This window comes from Scyliorhinus canicula, chromosome 11 (assembly GCF_902713615.1).
Source record: "Scyliorhinus canicula chromosome 11, sScyCan1.1, whole genome shotgun sequence".
Taxonomy (NCBI): Eukaryota; Metazoa; Chordata; class Chondrichthyes; order Carcharhiniformes; family Scyliorhinidae; genus Scyliorhinus; species Scyliorhinus canicula.
Genome location: NC_052156.1, coordinates 150,272,935 through 150,292,128, shown reverse-complemented (window position 1 = coordinate 150,292,128; position 19,194 = coordinate 150,272,935). Strand labels below are relative to the sequence as shown.

Below are 19,194 nucleotides of genomic sequence, written 5' to 3'. Positions count from 1 at the left end.
AATGGATTCTAGAATTTTCCCCACTACTGACGCAGGCTTACTGGTCTATAATTCTCGATTTCTATCTTCCTCCTTTTTTAAATAGTGGAATTACATTAGCTACCCTCCAATCTGCAGGAACTGTTCCAGAGTCTATAAAATTCTGGAAGATGACCACTAATGCATCCACTATTTCTAGAGCCACTTCCTTAAATTCTTCAGGTTGTAGATTATCAGGCCCTGGGGATTTATCAGCCTTTAATCCATCAATTTCTCCAACACCATTTCTCAACTAATTTTGATCTCCTTCAGTTTCTCCATCTCACTAACCCTGTGATCCCCAGCATTTCTGGTATTGAAAAATGAAAAATGAAATGAAAATTGCTTATTGTCACAAGTAGGCTTCAATGAAGTTACTGTGGAAAGCCCATAGTCGCCACATTCCGGCGCCTGTTCGGGGAGGCTGGTACGGGAATTGAACTGTGCTGCTGGCCTACCTCGGTCTGCTTTCAAAGCCAGCGATTTAGCCCTGTGCAAAACAGCCCCTTATTTGATTTGTGCCCTCATTTGTGAAGACATAAACAAAGTATGTGTTTAGTTGCTCAATCACTTCTTTGTCCCCTGTTATACATTTCCCTGTTCTGACTGCAAGGGGCCTACATTTGTCCTCACCAATCTTTTTCTTCACGTACCTACAGAAACTTTTACAGTCAGTTTTATGTTCCCTGTAAGCCTACCCTTGTACTCTATTTTCCACTTCTTGGTCCTCCTTCGCTGAATTCTAAACTGCTCCCATCCTCAGACCTGTTGTTTTTCTTGGCCGATTTGTATGCTTTTCCTTGGATCGAATGCTCTCTAATTTCCCTTGTAAACCATGATTAGCCACCTTTCCTGTTTTGCTTTTGTGTCAGACAGGAATAAACAATTGTTGCAGTTCCCCCATGCGCTCCATGAATGTTTGCTATTGCCTATCCACTGTCATCCCTTTAAGTAACATTTCCCAATCTATCATAGCCAACTTGAGCCTCATGGACTTCTTTGTCACTAAGATTGAGATCATCTGATCAGCTGCCCCGCCACTTTCCTTTGTCCACTAGCCCACCGAGTCTTCAGCTGTTGCTTAACGTGTGGAGTGAATCAAATTGGCTGAGGCCTGGCATGTTGTGCTGGGGACTTGGGAGGAGGCTGAAGTGGATCATGCAATACCTCTGGCTCATGTTGATGAGCAAATGCTTGCCTTTTGTATTGAAATGCTTAGCTCTTCCATCGTAGCTTTGGTCTGACCTGCTGGTTGTGGGATTCACCTGCTGCTTCTGTTGTTTGGCATGCAGATAGTCCTGTATTTTGTGCCTCGCCACTTGTCATCCAGCTGGTGGGACTGTGCCAGCCTGGTTCCATTCTGATCTGTCCAATCACAGCTCGAGTATCACCTGCAATGACGTCCTTTCCCGCACTTGCCCTTTTCCACTAGTATCCTGTTGGTCGTTGTGGGTGAGTGTGCTTAACACTCAATTTGGCTCTGTTTCTTTACTTAGCTCTGGAGTCGCCAGGTATCGTTAAGATACAGCCACAAACAATACCAACTCCCAATACTTCCAGCTGCACGGGGGCACCAGACAAGGATGCCCACTGTCCCCACTGCTGTTCGCACTAGCAATCGAACCGCTAGCAATTGCGCTCAGGGCAGCAAAAAATTGGAGGGGGATCCGAAGGGGAGGCAGAGAGTACAGAGTCTCACTCTATGCAGACGATCTGCTCCTCTACATCTCGGACCCACAAAGCAGCATGGACGGAATCATCGCGCTCCTGAAAGAGTTTGGAGCCTTCTCGGGCTACAAACTCAACATGAGCAAAAGCGAGATCTTCCCAGCACACCAGCAAGGGGGGGGGGGGGGGGGGGGGGGGGGGGAGCAGCACTAAAGGGGCTGCCGTTCAAACAAGCCCGACATAAATTCCGCTACCTGGGGATCCAAATAGCCCATGACTGGAAAGGGATCCACAAGTGGAACCTCACCAGCCTGGCGGAGGAAGTAAAAAAGGACCTGCAAAGATGGAACACACTCCCACTCTCCCTCGCAGGAAGAGTCCAGACGATCAAAATGAACGTATTGCCCAGGTTCCTCTTCCTGTTTAGATCCATTCCGATCTACATCCCCAAGGCCTTCATAGCGCTGGACAAACTTATCATGGCATTCGTATGGGGGGGTAAAAATGCTAGGATCCCAAAGAAGGTCCTACAGAAAACAAAATCCAGGGGGGGGCTAGCCCTCCCGAATCTACAATTCTACCACTGGGCGGCAACAGCCGAGCGAGTAAGGGGATGGATCCAGGAGCCAGAAGCCGAGTGGGTGCGTGCGGAGGAGGCCTCCTGCATGGGGACCTCCCTCCGGGCCCTCGCCACGGCAGCACTCCCATCCCCACCCAAAAAACACTCCAGCAGCCCAGTGGTGACAGCCACCCTCCAATCCTGGAACCAACTGCGGCAGCAATTTGGCCTGAACAAAATGTCGGACAAGGCTCCCATCTGCAACAACCATAGGTTCACACCAGCACTGACTGACGCCACCTTCAAAAGGTGGAGACAGGACGGGGGGGACACTGACAGTCAGGGACCTATACACGGACGACAGGATCGCAACACTGGATGAACTGACAGAGAAATTTCAGCTAGCTGGGGGGAACGAGCTACGGTACCTGCAGCTCAAAAACTTCCTACGAAAGGAGACAAGGACGTACCCACAACCGCCACGACAGACGCTACTGGAAGACCTACTGGACGCAAGTATCCTAGAGAAAGGGAACTGTAGTGACATGTATGGCCGACTGGTAGATAGGGACGACACCGTACTGGACGCAACAAGAAGGAAATGGGAGGACGACCTGGGGATGGAGATAGGGTGGGGACTCTGGAGCGAAGCACTGCATAGGGTCAACTCCACCTCCACGTGCGCAAGGCTCAGCCTGACGCAACTAAAAGTGGTACATAGAGCCCACTTAACGAGAAACCGTATGATTAGGTTCTTCCCGGAGGTGGAGGACAGATGTGAGCGGTGCCAAAGAGGCCCGGCCAACCACGCCCACATGTTCTGGTCTTGCCCCAGACTTGTGGAGTACTGGACAGCCTTCTTCGAGGCTATGTCCAAAGTGGTGGGGGTGAGGGTGGAGCCATGCCCGATAGTGGCGGTCTTCGGGGTTTCAGACCAGCCAGATCTATTCCTGGGGAGGAGGGCGGACCCCATTGCCTTTGCCTCCCTGATCGCCCGCCGTAGAATCCTGTTTGGCTGGCGGTCAGCAAGCACCGCCCAGAGCTGCAGACTGGCTGTCCGACCTCTCGGATTCTCTCCAAATGGAGGAAAATCAAATTCGCCATCCGAGGTCGGACGACGGCTTCCACAGAACGTGGGAGCCATTCGTGCAATTGTTCCGGACCTGTTTGTGGCCAACGTACAAGAGGAAGAATAGTCGGGGGAAGGTAGCGGCGGGGAGGGGGGGGGGGGGGGGGGGGGGGGGGGGGGGGGGTGCTACGGGCTCGTTACGGGGGGTTTGATGGCTAGCTAAGGCCCAAAACCAAACTAAATAAACGCCAATAAACATGTTGGGGAATGTAAAATAAGTATGCCGACAAAGAGGGGGAGGCCACAGTTATTACTACGAAGATGCTCACCTGTAAATATATATGTTAATTTTTGCGTGTTTTTTTCTCTCTCTAACAATTTGTAATTTGTTCAATATAAAACATGAAAACTGAATAAAAAACATTTATAAAAAAAAAGATACAGCCACAAGTTCAAGGTGAAGTTCAAAGCAATAAAACCATACACCAATTAGTAAGTTCAAACAACTGAGTTTATTATAATACAATTATAATAACTACCCATGCACACGCTAAAAGGATTAAGCTATTCCTACTGCTAAATAAACTAATACTTATCTCGAAGGAACTGCCAGGTCAGGGAACAAGGCCTCTTGCTCTGCTCTGGTCTGCAGACTTTAGGTTGGTATAAGTTAAAAGGGGTCAGGAGTGTCCTATCTCTGGTAGCGATCGTTGTGAGACACTTACTTGCTGGTGGCTGCTGTCCGAACCTCTCTCTCCTTCAGGGTCTTCTTGGCAAAAGCTGGTCGAGGTGCTGGTCCACGGAGGAGTGCTGGTCAAAGAGAGAGGAGGGCTGGACAAGAAGACTGAACCATGTGTGGGACCTGTCTTTTATAGGTCCCAGGGATCCGCGCCCCTTTGGGCGGGCTCCCTTACCTGCTTGGAATCGATTGGGTCTCTTCCCAATCGATATGTTTGAATCCCCCCAATACTGAGGCTGTTCCTTAGCTACTGGGCGGGCTCTCAGTCTCTTTGTTTTCGAACCCTGTTGGTGCCTGAGTGTCTGGTATCCTTTACAATGTTGCAGTTGCTTCCCCATTTGTGTCCATTGTCTCTGGAATCGTTCCATTAACATGCTAATTATCCCGGTGATTGCCTCATTAGTATGCGGAATGTTCGTTTCGGTGCTGTCTGCTTTCTTAGCAGACAGAATCCACACCTGCTAGGTGCAGCCTGCTGGCGCTGCAAACATTGTCCATTTTATCCTATATGCTTTGCGTTCCTCCATTTTGTATTCGGGGAAATGGCCAACTTCGGTGGCTACAATCCTCCAATGATCCATCCCTGGCACCCACCTATCTCTCATCTATAAAGGAGTCGGTTTTCACATATACATCTGTAACAGCCAACACTATCTTGACATCTCCACGGTTTTAAGTTGTAAGATTGCTAGTTTATGCTGGACGAGGAAGAATTTCCCCCAATTAAGTATTGGCAAGAGTCGAGCCATTATCTTTGGTTCCTGCTTCAAACTTGGTTCCCTAGCCAATGATTCTATCCTTCCCCCTGACAACTGAGGCTGAACCAAACTGCTTGCAAACTTGACATGCTATTGGCACTGAGATGAGCTTTCGCACGAACATCTGTCTCACGTATGCGCTCACCCCCTAAATCAGCTGGGGTAGGATAGGTGCGATGACAGCAGAAAAAGACACCTGGAATGAGGATGAGGGGCACCTGCAAGTGGGTGGCTGTTGAGGGGAGTTGGGGGAAAGCATAGTGAGGGTGGTCCAACATGCCCCAAAATCTCTCAATTATGATGCACATACTTGGTTGCCTTTGTTCGTTCCTCATCCACTCATTAGTGAGCCTATCACCAGCAAACATGGCAGAGAAACTGGCTGTGATCGGAGGAGCAGTCCCCCACAGAAATCTTTGAATTCACAAGCCCATTTTGCTGCATTTTCAAATCACTCCGGGGGCCAAATAGAGGATTTCTGAGGTCTGCAGGTTAACATGCCTGCCGTAGCTAGTTTTGTATCAAATTGCCCGTTACAATGTTAATGTGCTATATAAATGCAAGTGTTTGCTGTTGCAGATAGCATCTGACTAATTCATCCTCTAGCATGGAGAGTGTACATTGTTGTCCGGGGTCTGGACTTTGGGCTGGAACTTTCCATTTCTTATTTTCCGATTTTAGCATCTGTTCTGTCATAGAACTTTTGCTTCTTTGTCAGGTGATTGTGGAATCAAGGCATCACCAGAACTTACTTTCTCCACAACATCACCCACCTCCATCCTTGCCTCATCCCAGTGCGCCTTCGCCAATTCTGGGCTCCAATGCCAATTCTTGCTGTTCTCCCATCCACTACTATGAACTCCCAACTTGTTCAAAGCCCTGTCCCTAATCAATATCACTATCATGCCCCAGTGTGAAGTTTAATGTTTTCCAATTCAATCCCGCTCCATGATTGTGCATACTCAATCTCTTCACCCTTCTCTAACCTGATGCTCTGCAACTTCCTGAATGCGGCTTTCTCCGTCTCTCTTACCTATTGATATAACCATTAGCTACCTTGGGATGAACACCATTCCTTGAGTCCTCCTCTCTCCACTTTTCTTCAATTTTTTATGTTTAACAGAAAAACCCGTTGACTATTTTTTGATTACCTCTTGGCTCAGGGGCTGATTCTGTTTCTCCGCTCTATAAACACCTCTTTTCTACATTAAAGATGTCAAACTAATGCAAGTTTCTGTTTTTCATGGGATGTGGATTGATTTTTTTTTCTTTGAACAGCTGTTATTGAGCATGTGCGAGATGGAAGTGTCGTGAGAGCTTTGTTGCTGCCAGACTACTACCTGGTGACAGTTATGCTTTCTGGTGTCAAGGTACGTTTGTCTAAAAAGATCTATGTTACATTTAACATATAACTGTATTGACTTGCCTGCAGGTTCAGATTGATTTCCAACTGGGCATGGCTGACCTTGTAAACTCAGTTTTTCTAATGCACTGTACCACCCTTTGATCAAAACAAAATAATGACACCTTCGATAATTGGCCGATCACAATCCTTGTGTTTTTAGAATGTCTGTCAAAATGATGAAACGTGATTCTTTTGTTTAATTTTGGCTGCCAATACTCAACACTGCTGAAAAACAAAATACCTCTGCTGCTGGGAAGAGTGATCTGAGAAGAACTGAAAATGGTGGGGAGAGAGAAAGAGAGTTGACATTTCAGGTTGACTCAGACCTGTTCTGATGAACAAAACAACTCTGTCTCTGTTCATAGATGCTGCTGGATCTGCTGAGTATTTGGAATATTTTCGGTTTTTAACTCTGTGAGCCTCTGAAAGCAGAGGGCAGTGGAAATTGATGGAAGTCGAGGTTAAATTAAAATATATTTTGGAAGCAAAAGTATCCTCTCACCTCAATGCGTAATATTTGAGAATAAGTCTATATTTTTGTTGCCATTTAACTTTCCCTTTCACCTCCATAAAAAAATTATAATTTTCTACAAGGTTGTGTTTTAATCCATCCATTTGGTAATTCATTTGAAAATTAAATTTTTCTGCTGAAGTTTAATATTAATGGAGCGCATCTCTACCATGGAGGATGGATATGAACACCTGTAATCCTAAATCTTTGATTATTTTAAAACTAAATCTTGTTGCTAAGAGATGCTAGTCGGAGGATATGCACCACCCACTCCCCACTCCAGTAGTGCCCCACCTTGAAGCTGTTTTCAGAGCTGGCTGGTGATAGTGCCACGGGAGTAAATTATTCCATGACACATGAGCTTCAAATGATTGGAGCGTAACTTATTTTTTATTTATATTCTTTCCAGCCCTTGGCTTTCCTGTGTTGTCCATCACTACTTGAAGTATCAGTAAAATATGTTATGAAACCAGCTAATGTGCAAGGGTAGCTTCGTGATTTGTCCTTCTCAGAAAATGCATGACCTCCATCGTGTTTTCATCCTCTGCACTTCACCTTCTCTTAACAGACATGAGGGCTTTCCCTAGTACCTTGGCCAAACAATCAATATCACCAAAAGCAAACACTTATTATCTGGTCATTATCACATTGTTGGTGGGAGCTTGAGGGGAGAAATTGGCTGCCATGTTTTCTTTAAGTGATTGTACTTCAAAAGTACTTATTTGGCTCTGGGATATCTTGGGGTTGTGAAAGGTACACCATACAAATGCAGTATTTACTTATTTTCTGTTTTGTGTTGCTTGTATGACATAGGAAATCCCTTCCAATAAAACACAATTTTGGTAGCAGAATTGTGAGCTCAGATGTCTGTTACTATTAACTATATATTTATAAATTTCTGGTAAATATTATACTTCATCCCATTCAGAAACTTCTCACAAAACCATTTTCTAATTCTGTTTGTTTTATTTGGAACCTGAACTTGACTAACATATTTCAATCTACAAAGTTCACTGATCAAACGTTTAAATTTAGAATCACCTCTGCTTGTGCTTCCTTACGCCAATTAGATTTTCTGACCTCCGAGCAAGAAGAATTTAAACACTGCTTTGCTTCAGTAGTAGAATAACATATTGTACATTTATATATTTGTACATTTACAATTACATATTGTATTACAGGAGATTTAATTTTTAAAAATATATTATTTGTGCTCAGTGATGATGTGCTGAGGAATGGAGCACTTGCATTTCCGGCCGCCTCTATCATCATTCAGCACTCAAGGCCTTGGATACCATGGAGATGGAGTAAAGCTCCCTTTACATTGGCAGGCCAGTGTTTTTAGATCAAATATTGCATAATATAGTACAGAGCAAAGACCATTCTACATATCAACATCCCACCTGAAATATGAGAAGGCCGTCCCTTATTTTACCAGAGTAACATTGTCTAGTTCTTGCATCAGCCACTCTATGGTCTGTGGAATTGCAAACATGATGCCATTTTAGCCATGGTGCCAGGTACAGCAGGTAATAAGGAAGGGCAAATGGAATTTTGGCATTTATTGCTGATGGAATATAGCAGAACATTAGGGGCGTCTGGTTGCAACTGTATAGGGCATTGGTGAGACTGCACCTGAGAATCCCCCTTGCTTGAGGGATGATGTAAATCCAGTGGACGCTGGAACATAAAACACATTTATGGAGGAGATAGATAGGTTTTAATTAGTAGTGGGATGAAGGGTTATGGGGAATGGGCAGGAAGTTGGATGTGAGGCTGAGATGAGAGCAGCCATGATCGTACTGCATGGCAGCGACTCGAGGGGCTGAATCGCCTACCCCTTCTGGTTTTTGTGTTATACTCTGAGGTATTAAATTAAATAATTAAATTAAATTAAATTAAATTAAATTAAATTGAGGTATTAAATGAATGCTTCGCATTTGTTTTTGCCAAGGAAGATGGTGTTGCCCAAGTTATGGTGAAAGAGGAAGCTATTCACTCACTTGAAGGGTTTAAAATTGATGGGAAGGTATGGAGTAGGCTGTCTCCTTAAAGTTGATAAGGCACTAGGACTGGGTGAGATGAATCCAAAGATACCCGAGGAAGAGTGTGGAAATTGCAGAGGCACTGGCCATAATATTTCTGTCTAGAATCAGGGTGTTTCCACCGAACTTGAGAAATACAGATGTTGCGCCTTTATTCAAAGAAGGATATAAAGATAAGCCCAGCAACTACAGGCCAGTCAATTTAACCTTGGTGGGGAAGCTTTTACAAACGATGATTCAGGACAAAGGTTGTGTAATGGGTGGACAAGAGATAGATGAAATCTAATGCAGAGATATGTGAAGTGATTCATTTTGTAAGGAAAATGCAGTGAGACACTATTATCTGCGGAATTCTTTGCCACAGAAGCTGTGGAGGCCAAATCAGAGTGTCTGAGACAGAAATAGATAGGTTCTTGATTAATAAGGGGATCAGGGGTTATGTGGGGCAGGTAGGAGAATGGGGATGAGAAACATATCAGTCATGATTGAATGGTGGAGCAGACCCGATGGGCCGAATGGCCTAATTCTGCTCCTTTGTCTTATAATTTTATCAAATAAAAGATGCAATTTTAATCTAAAGTGCAATTCATTCTGGGCTTTAATAATGGGAGTGGAGAGTACAAGAGCAAGGAAATCATGTTAAACCTGTATAAAACCTGGTTCTGCCTCAACTGGACTAATGAAGGCATTGGAGAGGGTGCAGAAAAGATTCATGAGAATTGTTTCCAAAGGGCTTCTGTTCTGGAGATGGGATTTGGTGGAGGTATTCAAAATCCCAAGGGGATAAGTGGGGAGAAACTGTTCCCCTTGATGGAAGAATTGAGAATCTGAGATTTAAGGTAATTAACGAAAGAAGCAATGGCGACATGAGAAAAAATTGTTTTTGTGCAGCAAAAGGAAAGGAGCAGGAATGATTTGCTGGAGAGGGTGGTGGAGGCAGGTTCATTCGTAACGGAATGGAATGATTACCTGAAAAAGAAAAATGCGTAGAGCTACAGGAAAAGCGTGAGAGTGGCACAGGTGAATTGCAGAGAGCCAGTAGGCATGCAGAGGACCAAATGGAGGTCCCCTGTGCTGTAATTATTCAGAAAAATCAAAATAGCATCACATTAAGGTTTAAACCACAAGATGGTTTTGCATGAAGCAAGCCTTTAACCCATTACATAATTTTGCAAATCCTGCCCACGATCTGTCCATTACAACTTTTAATATCTACGTGTAGGTTGCAGAGCACTATTAGTTGAGGCAAACTGACAGTACTCGATGGCTGTACAATAGTCCACTTTTATACAGAATTTCTTCCTGGATTACTGAAATTATTTGAGTGAAATTTCTGTTGTTGCTCCAGCTGTATTCCTGCAATGACTTAGAGTGGCTCGTACTACCCAAATAATTATTGGTGTAATATGTTAATCTGAGATGACAGTACTAAAGCAGACCGGAATAAGCAACTTCTGCCATAATTACCTCGCGTATACAGAGTTTCTAATTTATTTCACAACTTTCTTTGCGCAGTGCCCGACGTTTAAACGTGAAGCCGATGGGGCAGAAACACCAGAACCATTTGCAGCTGAAGCAAAGTTTTTCACAGAATCACGCCTTCTGCAAAGGGATGTCCAGATCATCTTGGAGAGTGTGCAGAATCAGGTCATTCTAGGAACCATTCTTCACCCGGTGAGTTTTGACAAAGGAAAAGCTCTTCCTGTGCCATTTGTCATAGATTGTGCACTTGGGGCAGAGAGATATCTGAAAATTAGGAATATTTTTTGTCATAATACGAAACAGTTGCAAGGTGCAACATTATATAAATAAAGCAAATTGCAGTCTGCACTATCCATCAAATACTTGTCAGATGTTGCATGAATCAGGTGCAGGATATTTTTTCCAGTCTATCCCATCAACTATTCTCAACTTTACTGTGGTCTGGATAACTTACATTTTTAAGATTTCCCGATTGTGTCTAAAATTTGCTTGCAAAGTAGCATTTGATTATTCGTACGGACAAGATGTTCCATCATGTTTTGGGAAACTGCTGTATCCTGGAGGTAAAAGAATAAGTGTACTCTGTATGCTGTCTAGTTCCTCTGGTGCTGCAGATTTAAGCATCAACCCAACAGATGAATATTTATGAAATGTGGGTGCACCTGATGGACAACCTACTAATCCAATCTCACCTGCTTTTGCCTACCACTGCAAACAAAACCTCATGGAATTAACAAGAAGAAAGGCATTGCTTTTAGTGAGCCAACAAGAGGTGATGTGGAGATGCCGGCGTTGGACTGGGGTGAGCACAGTAAGAAGTCTTACAACACCAGGTTAAAGTCCAACAGGTTTGTTTCAAACACGAGCTTTCGGAGCGCAGCTCCTTCCTCAGGTGAATGGAGAGGTATGTTTCAGAAACATTTATATAGACAAAGTCAGAGATGCTGGACAATGCTTGGAATGCGAGCATTTGCAGGTAATCAAATCATTACAGATCCAGAGAGAGGGATAATCACAGGTTAAAGAGGTGTGAATTGTCTCAAGCCAGAACAGTTGGTAGGATTTTGCAAGTCCAGGCCAGATGGTGGGGGGTGGATGTAATGCGACATGAATCCAAGATCCCGGTTGAGGCCGCACTCATGCGTGCGGAACTTAGCTATAAGTTTTTGCTCGGCAATTCTGCGTTGTCGCGTGTCCTGAAGACCACCTTGGAGAACGCTTACCCGGAGATCAGAGGCTGAATGCCCTTGACTGCTGAAGTGTTCCGCGACTGGAAGGGAACATTCCTGCCTGGTGATTGTCGCACGATGCCCGTTCATTCGTTGTTGCAGTGTCTGCATGGTCTCGCCAATGTGCCATGCTTCGGGACATCCTTTCCTGCAGCGTAAGAGGTAGACTACATTGGGCGAGTCACACGAGTATGTGCCGCGTACCTGGTGGGTGGTGTTACCACGTGTAATGGTGGTATCCAAGTCGATGATCTGGCATGTCTTGCAGAGATTGCCCTGGCAGGGTTCTGTGGTGTCGTGGTCGCTGTTCTGAAGGCTGGGTAATTTGCTGCAAACAATGGTTTGTTTGAAGTTGCGCGGTTGTTTGAAGGCCAGTAGTGGGGGTGTGGGGATGACCGTGGCAAGATGTTCATCTTCACTGATGATGTGTTGAAGGCTGCGAAGAAGATGTCGTAGTTTCTCCGCCCCAGGAAAGTACTGGACGACGAAGGGTACTCTGTCAGTGGTGTCCCGTGTTTGTCTTCTGAGGAGGTCGGTGCGGTTTTTTGCTGTGGCGCGTTGGAACTGTCGATCGATGAGTCGAGCGCCATATCCCGTTCGTACAAGAGCATCTTTCAGCATCTGTAGGTGTCTGTTAACGCTCCTCCTCGTCTGAGCAGATCCTGTATATACGGAGGGCTTGTCCATAGGGGATGGCTTCTTTAATGTGTTTCGGGTGAAAGCTGGAGAAGTGGAGCATAGTGAGGTTGTCTGTGAGCTTGCGGTAAAGCGAAGTGCTAAGGTGACCGTCCTTGATGGAGATGAGTGTGTCCAAGAATGCAACAGAATTTGGAGAATAGTCCATGGTGAGTCAGATGGTGGGATGGAATTTATTGATCTCGTCGTGTAGTCGTTTCAGTGATTCTTCGCTGTGGGTCCAAAGGAAAAAAATGTCATCGATGTATCTGGTGTATAACGTCGGTTGCAGGTCCTGTGTGGTGAGGAAGTCTTGTTCAAACTTGTGTATGAAGATGTTGGCATATTGAGGTGCGAATTTGGTCCCCATGGTTGTTCCATGCATCGGGATGAAGAATTTGTTGTCGAAGGTGAAGACGTTGTGATCTAGAATGAAGCGGGTGAGTGGTAGAATTGCGTCTGGAGATTGGCAGTTGTCGGTGTTGAGGACTGAGGCTGTTGCAGCAATGCCGTCGTCATGGGGCATGCTGGTGTAGAGTGCCGAGACATCCATTGTGACGAGGAATGTTCCTGGTTCAACTGGTCCATGGGTGCTGAGTTTCTGTAGGAAGTCCGTCGTGTCGCGACAGAAGCTGGGTGTACCTTGTACGATGGGTTTCAAGATGCCCTCGATGTGGCCAGAGAGGTTCTCACACAGGGTCCCATTGCCTGAAACGATAGGCCGGCCTGGTGTGTTGGCCTTGTGTATTTTTGGGAGGCAATAGAGGTCTCCAATGCGGGGATTACGTGGGATGAGAGCACGTAGGGTGCTCTGAAGGTCTGGATCCATGGTCTTGATCAGTCTGTTGAGTTGGCGGATGTGTTCCTTGGTTGGATCTGCGGGTAACTGTCTGTAGTGTTCCTGGTTGTTGAGTTGTCGGTATACTTCTTTGCAGTAGTCCGCAGTGGCCTCTCTGTCTGCTGGTTTGATGACGATGTTACGGTTGGTTTTGAGAGCGCGGATGGCGTTGCGCTGTGCTTGGGTGATGTTTGGGGCTGCCTTGTGAATGCGACTGATGAATCTGGCATTGACACGTCTTCTGACGGCTTCAGCATACATGTCAAGTCTAGGGCAGCGGCCTTCCGGAGGGATCCCATTCGACTCTTTCCTTTTTGTTTGCTGCACCGCAGATCTCGCGGTGTGCTCTTCCGGTTCATTGGTTGTCTCTTTGGGTTTGTTGTCGGCCTCTTTGGGTCTGTGGAAGAATTCCTGGAGCCTCATTCGCCTGATGAATTCCTCCGTGTCAGCCGCGAGACTGATGGGGTCCATTTTGGTGGTGGTGCAGAAATTGAGCCCTCTGCTGAGGACTTCGATTTTATCTGGTTGGAGGTGTAGCCTTGCAAGTTGACAATAGATTTCCCTGTATTGTTTTTGACTGTGGTACTGGTGGAAGCTTGGTTACTGCTGGTGGTGATGCCGAGTTTCTCAAGCTTCCTGTTCTTGGTGTGCATATAGGTGGCATAGTATCGTTGTCTCATCTGTTTGGCGCTGTTACGCAGCTGGTCTGCTGTGTCCTGAGCGCAATTTGAGAATATGGCCTCTATCTTGGTTTCCAGGTTGCGTCGACTGCTGTAGAGCTGGTGTATGAGGTGTTTGAGGAGTGTGACAGAGGTGCGGCGGCAGAGTCTTTCAGCGTAGTCTGTGTTGTAGGTCGACTTGAGTGGGTTTGTGATCTGTAACCCTTTCGGGATCTTGTCTGCTTTTTTGCATCTTTGTAGAAACTTAATGTCAGTGTCTATATGCGCGATCTTCCTGGAGATCCTCTCCACTTTGAGCCGGCAGTTTGCGGCGTCGATGGTAGCCATGATGTGGAGATGCCGGCGTTGGACTGGGGTGAGCACAATAAGAAGTCTTACAACACCAGGTTAAAGTCCAACAGGTTTGTTTCAAACACGAGCTTTCGGAGCGCAGCTCCTTCCTCAGATGAATCCTGAACAAGAGGTGATACCTGGTTCCAAGTTTCCATCTTATGTTGGGCTCCACGTTCAGCTAATTCCACAGCCTAGTGCGTGTTGAAAACCAATCTTGCTGTATTTTGTAACAGTAACATAAATCATACTTCTAAAACAACATTCTTGTTCTTCACTTATGACTCATGCCATGAAAGTGGGAACCAGTCTGGTTGTGTGGTGCCATGTGAATGGTGGGCATGAGGATTCTGGCTTAGTTTCTCTTATGGCATTGACCTGGCGTTGCAAGTTATTAACTTGCAATTTATATCAAATTTTGGACCACCTGAAGGACAGACCCTTACGGAACACCAGCGGAGCTTGTTAATTACTGGTTTGGACTATTGTAGCCTGTAATTTTCATTGTACCCCCTTTTTTCTACCAGTATCTCTCTCAGGTGACAACTGGAATACATTTCTGCTCTCATCTCTTTTGGAAAAAATTTAACCTTTGCTTGGTGGGTACTGTTTCTAATCTACCAATGCTTGGGACCCTTTGGTATGAAGTATCAAGGGGCGTTCTTTCACCCATAGGTGTAGATTATCATCTTTCGGAGCATGTGTGCATTGCTGGCTAAGTCAACATTTATTGTCCATCCCTAATTGCCCATGAGAGGATGGTGGTTGAGTTGCTGCCTTGAACTACTAAAGTCCATTTGGACATCACCCTGATGTTCCAGGACTGAGATAATTGAGGTGCAGCAATCACGGCAATCCTTTGCGTTAGATCTTCTCTTATACTTGATCAAAGGTTGCCTTCATCTCCAGGGCAGTCACTTTCTCTTCCCAACGAGTTCAGCTTTTCCCGATGTTTGCAACAAGGCCAACACTGGTCATAAGCCGATTGCTGTGCAAGCGCTGTCGACCACACCTGTGCTATGTTAAGTTTGTGGGAAGCTGTCTAATTGTGAGCAGCAAGATTGAAACCAGCTGAAGCTACTCAATTCTGCCATCTGCTGGTTGTAAAAAGAAAAACAATCTGCTTCAAAGATCAGGAGAAGAGGCATCATGTTAGAAAAGAACTGGGGGAAAGCATGGTTAATATTTTATGGCACTGTTTGTACCAAAGGGCTACAAAAGGCAAAGGCAAGAGAAGGCACTGCCGTTTCTGTTTGATGACATAACCAGAAAAAAATGTTGTGGTTTATTTGCATTGGGTGAAATCTTGCCCCCCTTCGTGGCATGTTCTGCAGCGGTGGAGGACGGTGGCAGGATCTTCTGGTCCCACCACTGTCAACGGGATTTCCCATTGAATGTACTCCTTGCTGCTGCGGAATATGTCGTCGGCAGGACCATAAGATCCCACCAACGTGAATGGCCAGAAAATCCCACCCAGTGCCTTTTAAAAAGCGACACGCACTAACTTCTTCTCATTTTATCCACAGAATGGTAATATCACTGAGCTGCTACTTCGTGAAGGATTTGCTCGTTGTGTTGACTGGTCGATTGCAGTTTATACCCAGGGCCCAGAAAAGCTTCGAGCTGGTGAACGGTAAATTGTTTAATTGCGTGACTTTGGAAGTGGAAAATATTTTGTTGAGCACAACAAAAGAATTAGCCAGAAATACAATAGTGAATTTATAGGTGTTTAATTCATTGGGTAGACAATGGCATTCCCTTCTACTTTAAACTTCATCTGATCACTGTGCAAACAATTGCTCATATTGAAAAATGTGAAACAAAACCAATTATTTTTTATAGTCACTTGCACAACAACAAATGATAAGAGTGGGAGAGGGTGCCAAAATTTCTCATAGTTGGTGGCTGGAGTATGGGAGAGAAAGTCAAAGGGAAAAATCTTAGCTTTGCTCCACCCTTCTCCAACCAGTACACTGTACCAATGGTACTCAATTAATAATAATTGCTTAATGTCACAAGTAGGCTTCAATGAAGTTACTGTGAAAAGCCCCCAGTCACCACATTCCGGCGCCTGAATGTAAAACAAAAGAATTTTGAAGTTGTCATGCAGACACAATGAGGAATTAGGTGGGAAAATGGTGTTTGCCAGGGTTAGAGCATAAGAGGAAGGAAGTCCCACTGCAACTCTATGGGGTTTTGGTGAGAACAGACTTGGAATACTGTGTACATTTTTAATCTCCTTCAAGAAGGATATTCTTACATTAGCAGAGTGCAACATTCGCAAAATATTAAAAGTAACAAAATTGAAGTCCATGCGAATCAGGAGGAAACCTCTCCAATGGTTGGAGTAATACCTGCACGAAGGAAGATGATTGTGGTTGTTGGAGGCTGCTGGGCGTCCTCCGCGTAGTCTCCAATCAGCTTCAGCTCCTTCATCAATTACCTTCCCTTCAACTTAATGCCAGAAGTGGGGAATATTCGCTGATGTTTCCGCAGTGTTAAGCACCATTCATAGCTCTTCACTTAATAAAGCAGAGTGTATCTGCATGCAGCAAGACCTGTACAACATTCAGGCTTGCACTGATAAGTAGCAAGTGAAATTTGCCCCACACAAGTGTCAGGGAGTGACCATCTCCCACAGGAGAGGATCTAACCATCTTACCTTGATGCTCAACCACCTACTCCCAGCTTCTTGTGGGGGCTTACCATTGACCAGAAAAACACCCATGGCCTCTACCATCTAGAAGGGTGTGGATGGCAGACGCATGGGAATCTGCAAGTTCCTTTCCAAGTTGGACACCATCTTGACTTGGAACTAACTTGCTGTTACTGGGGCAAAACCTGTAACTTCCTTCCCAGCAGCACGACGGCCGTACTGCACCTGTTAGACTATAGTGTTTCAAGAAGGCTACTCAACACTTCCACCTCCACCAATTAAGAATGGACAAAAAATTGCCAGGATGCTCACACATCAAGAATGAATAAAATAATTCTTATCTATGGATAAGAAGGCTGAGCTTGGGCGGCATGGTGGCCCAGTGGTTGGCACTGCTACTTCACGGCGCTGAGGTCCCAGGTTCAATCCTGGCCCCGAGTTGCTGTCCGTGTGAAGTTTGCCCATTTTCCCTGTGTCTGCATGGGTTTCACCCCCACAACTCAGATTGGCCACGCTAAATTGCCCCTTAATTGGAAAAATAAAGAAAAGAAGAGGGTTAATCTGAGAAGAATTGACCTATGCTCCAGAGTTTAGAAGAATGAGAGGTTATTTCATTGAACCGCATAAGATTCTGAGAGGTAGATGTAGAGAGACTGGTAAATCATGTTCAACCAATTTGGAGTTGTTTGAAGAAGTAACATATACTGTGGATAAAGATGGATATACTGTAGTTAGATTTTCCGAAGGCATTAAGATAAGCGCCACATCAAAGGCTATGTGAAAAATAGAAGGTTCATGGTGCAGTTCGTAAAATGGCAGATCGGTGGCTAATAGGGAACTGAGTAGGCATAAATGGGTAATTTCTTTTGGTTGGCAAAATGTAATGAGTGCTCTGTCACAGGAATCCGTTTTGAAAGCTCAACATTTTACAATTTATATAAATGACTTGGATGAAGGGACCGAAGGTATGACTGTTTAATTTGTTGATGAGACAGATGGGCAGGAAAGAAAGTTGTGAAGTGGAAATGAGGCTCCAAAGGGATAGAACATATAGAACAGTACAGGCCCTTCGGCCCTCGATGTTGCGCCGTCCTGTGAAACCCCTCAAAAGCCCATCTACGCTATTCCCTCATCGTCCATATGTCTATCCAATGACCATACTGAACATAGAACATTACTATATGCATAGAACATATGCATAGGTTAAGTGAGTGGGCAAAGGGAAAATGTGAAGTTGTCCATTTTGGCACAAAGAATAAAAAAGAACCCTATTCCATAAATAGTGAGTGATTGCAGAGACCTAGATGTTCTTGCGTAGGAGTTGCAAAAGGTTAATATGCAAGTGCAGCAATTAATTGGGCAAGCTAATAGAAAGTTATTGTTTATTGCAAGGGGAATTGAATACAAAATTAGAGAAGTTATGTTTCAGTTACACAGGGCATTGCCCTTGACCGAACACTGACATAGAAAATATACCTGGGCAGGACAGCAGCAAAGATCAAAACGTGAACGAACCTCCTCCGCAAACTTGCTGGCTCTTCATAGGGTGCAATGCTCAAACCTTAAGGACCTCAGCTCTTGCTGTCGTCCACTTGACTGTAGAGTGCTGTGCAGCAGTGGTACAACACATCCATACCTGTCTTGTAGATAACCAGGCCAACATAACAATGTATATCACCTCGGGCACCCTCCCCTGGCTCCCACCCCCTCGCATAAGGAGGGAGATTGCAACATTAAATTCCTGGCGACTGTTTGCATCAACCCAAGCCTGTTGCTATACAAGGACTTGCTGTTTGCCTCCCATTACATCAAGCTGTATGGCTAAGACCACCATGCCAAAGAATAACAGCAGAGGTCCGGTGGCAGTAGAAATGGAACCAACATGCCACCAGTAAAAAAAAAACACTCCTTCATCATAGTTCCCACAACCCACCCGCTCAGTCTCAACCTGCCAAGTCAACATAGGCACTCTGTGCTGGCCAAGGCCTTTGTGAAACAAATTGCCGCAAGTGGGGTTCTGCAGGGAACCAGGACTGTAGTTGTGGTGCATCCCAATCAGTGACTCACATCATTAAAGACTGCCCCCGAAAAAATTCAGGGGAGGCTCCGAGAGCTCCAATTCCCCACTGCATAGCTATTGCTTGGCTTGGTATTAATACACACACTTTATTAAAAAAAAAAGGACATTGGTAAGACCACATCTGGAGTACTTTGAATAGTATTGGTTTCCTTATGCAAGGACGTGTCAGTGTGTTGGAAGCAGTTCAGAGAAGGCTAATATCTGGAATGGGAGAGTTGCTTGAGGAAATGTTGGACAAGCTAGGCTTGTATCCACTGGAGTTCAGAAGAATAAGAGGCGATTTGATTGTAACATATCCTATGGGATTTTGACAGAGTGGAGTTCTATGCAGAGGGTGGCGAGTGCCTGGAACGGGTTGCCAGGGGAGGTTGTGGAAGCAGATACGTTAATGGCGTTCAAAAGGCATCTTGACAAACACATGGATAGGATGGTATAGAGGGATACGGCACAAG

General features: G+C 45.2%; 1 protein-coding gene across 1 annotated transcript in view; it reads left to right on the top strand.

Annotated features, from left to right (window-relative positions):
- snd1 (staphylococcal nuclease and tudor domain containing 1) overlaps positions 1–19,194 on the top strand; it is a 1,128,702-nt gene that overhangs the window by 38,107 nt on the left and 1,071,401 nt on the right. The window contains 3 exon segments of the mRNA XM_038812228.1: positions 6,090–6,181; positions 10,288–10,446; positions 15,533–15,639. Of these exon segments, the coding sequence (XP_038668156.1) occupies positions 6,090–6,181; positions 10,288–10,446; positions 15,533–15,639 (358 nt within the window).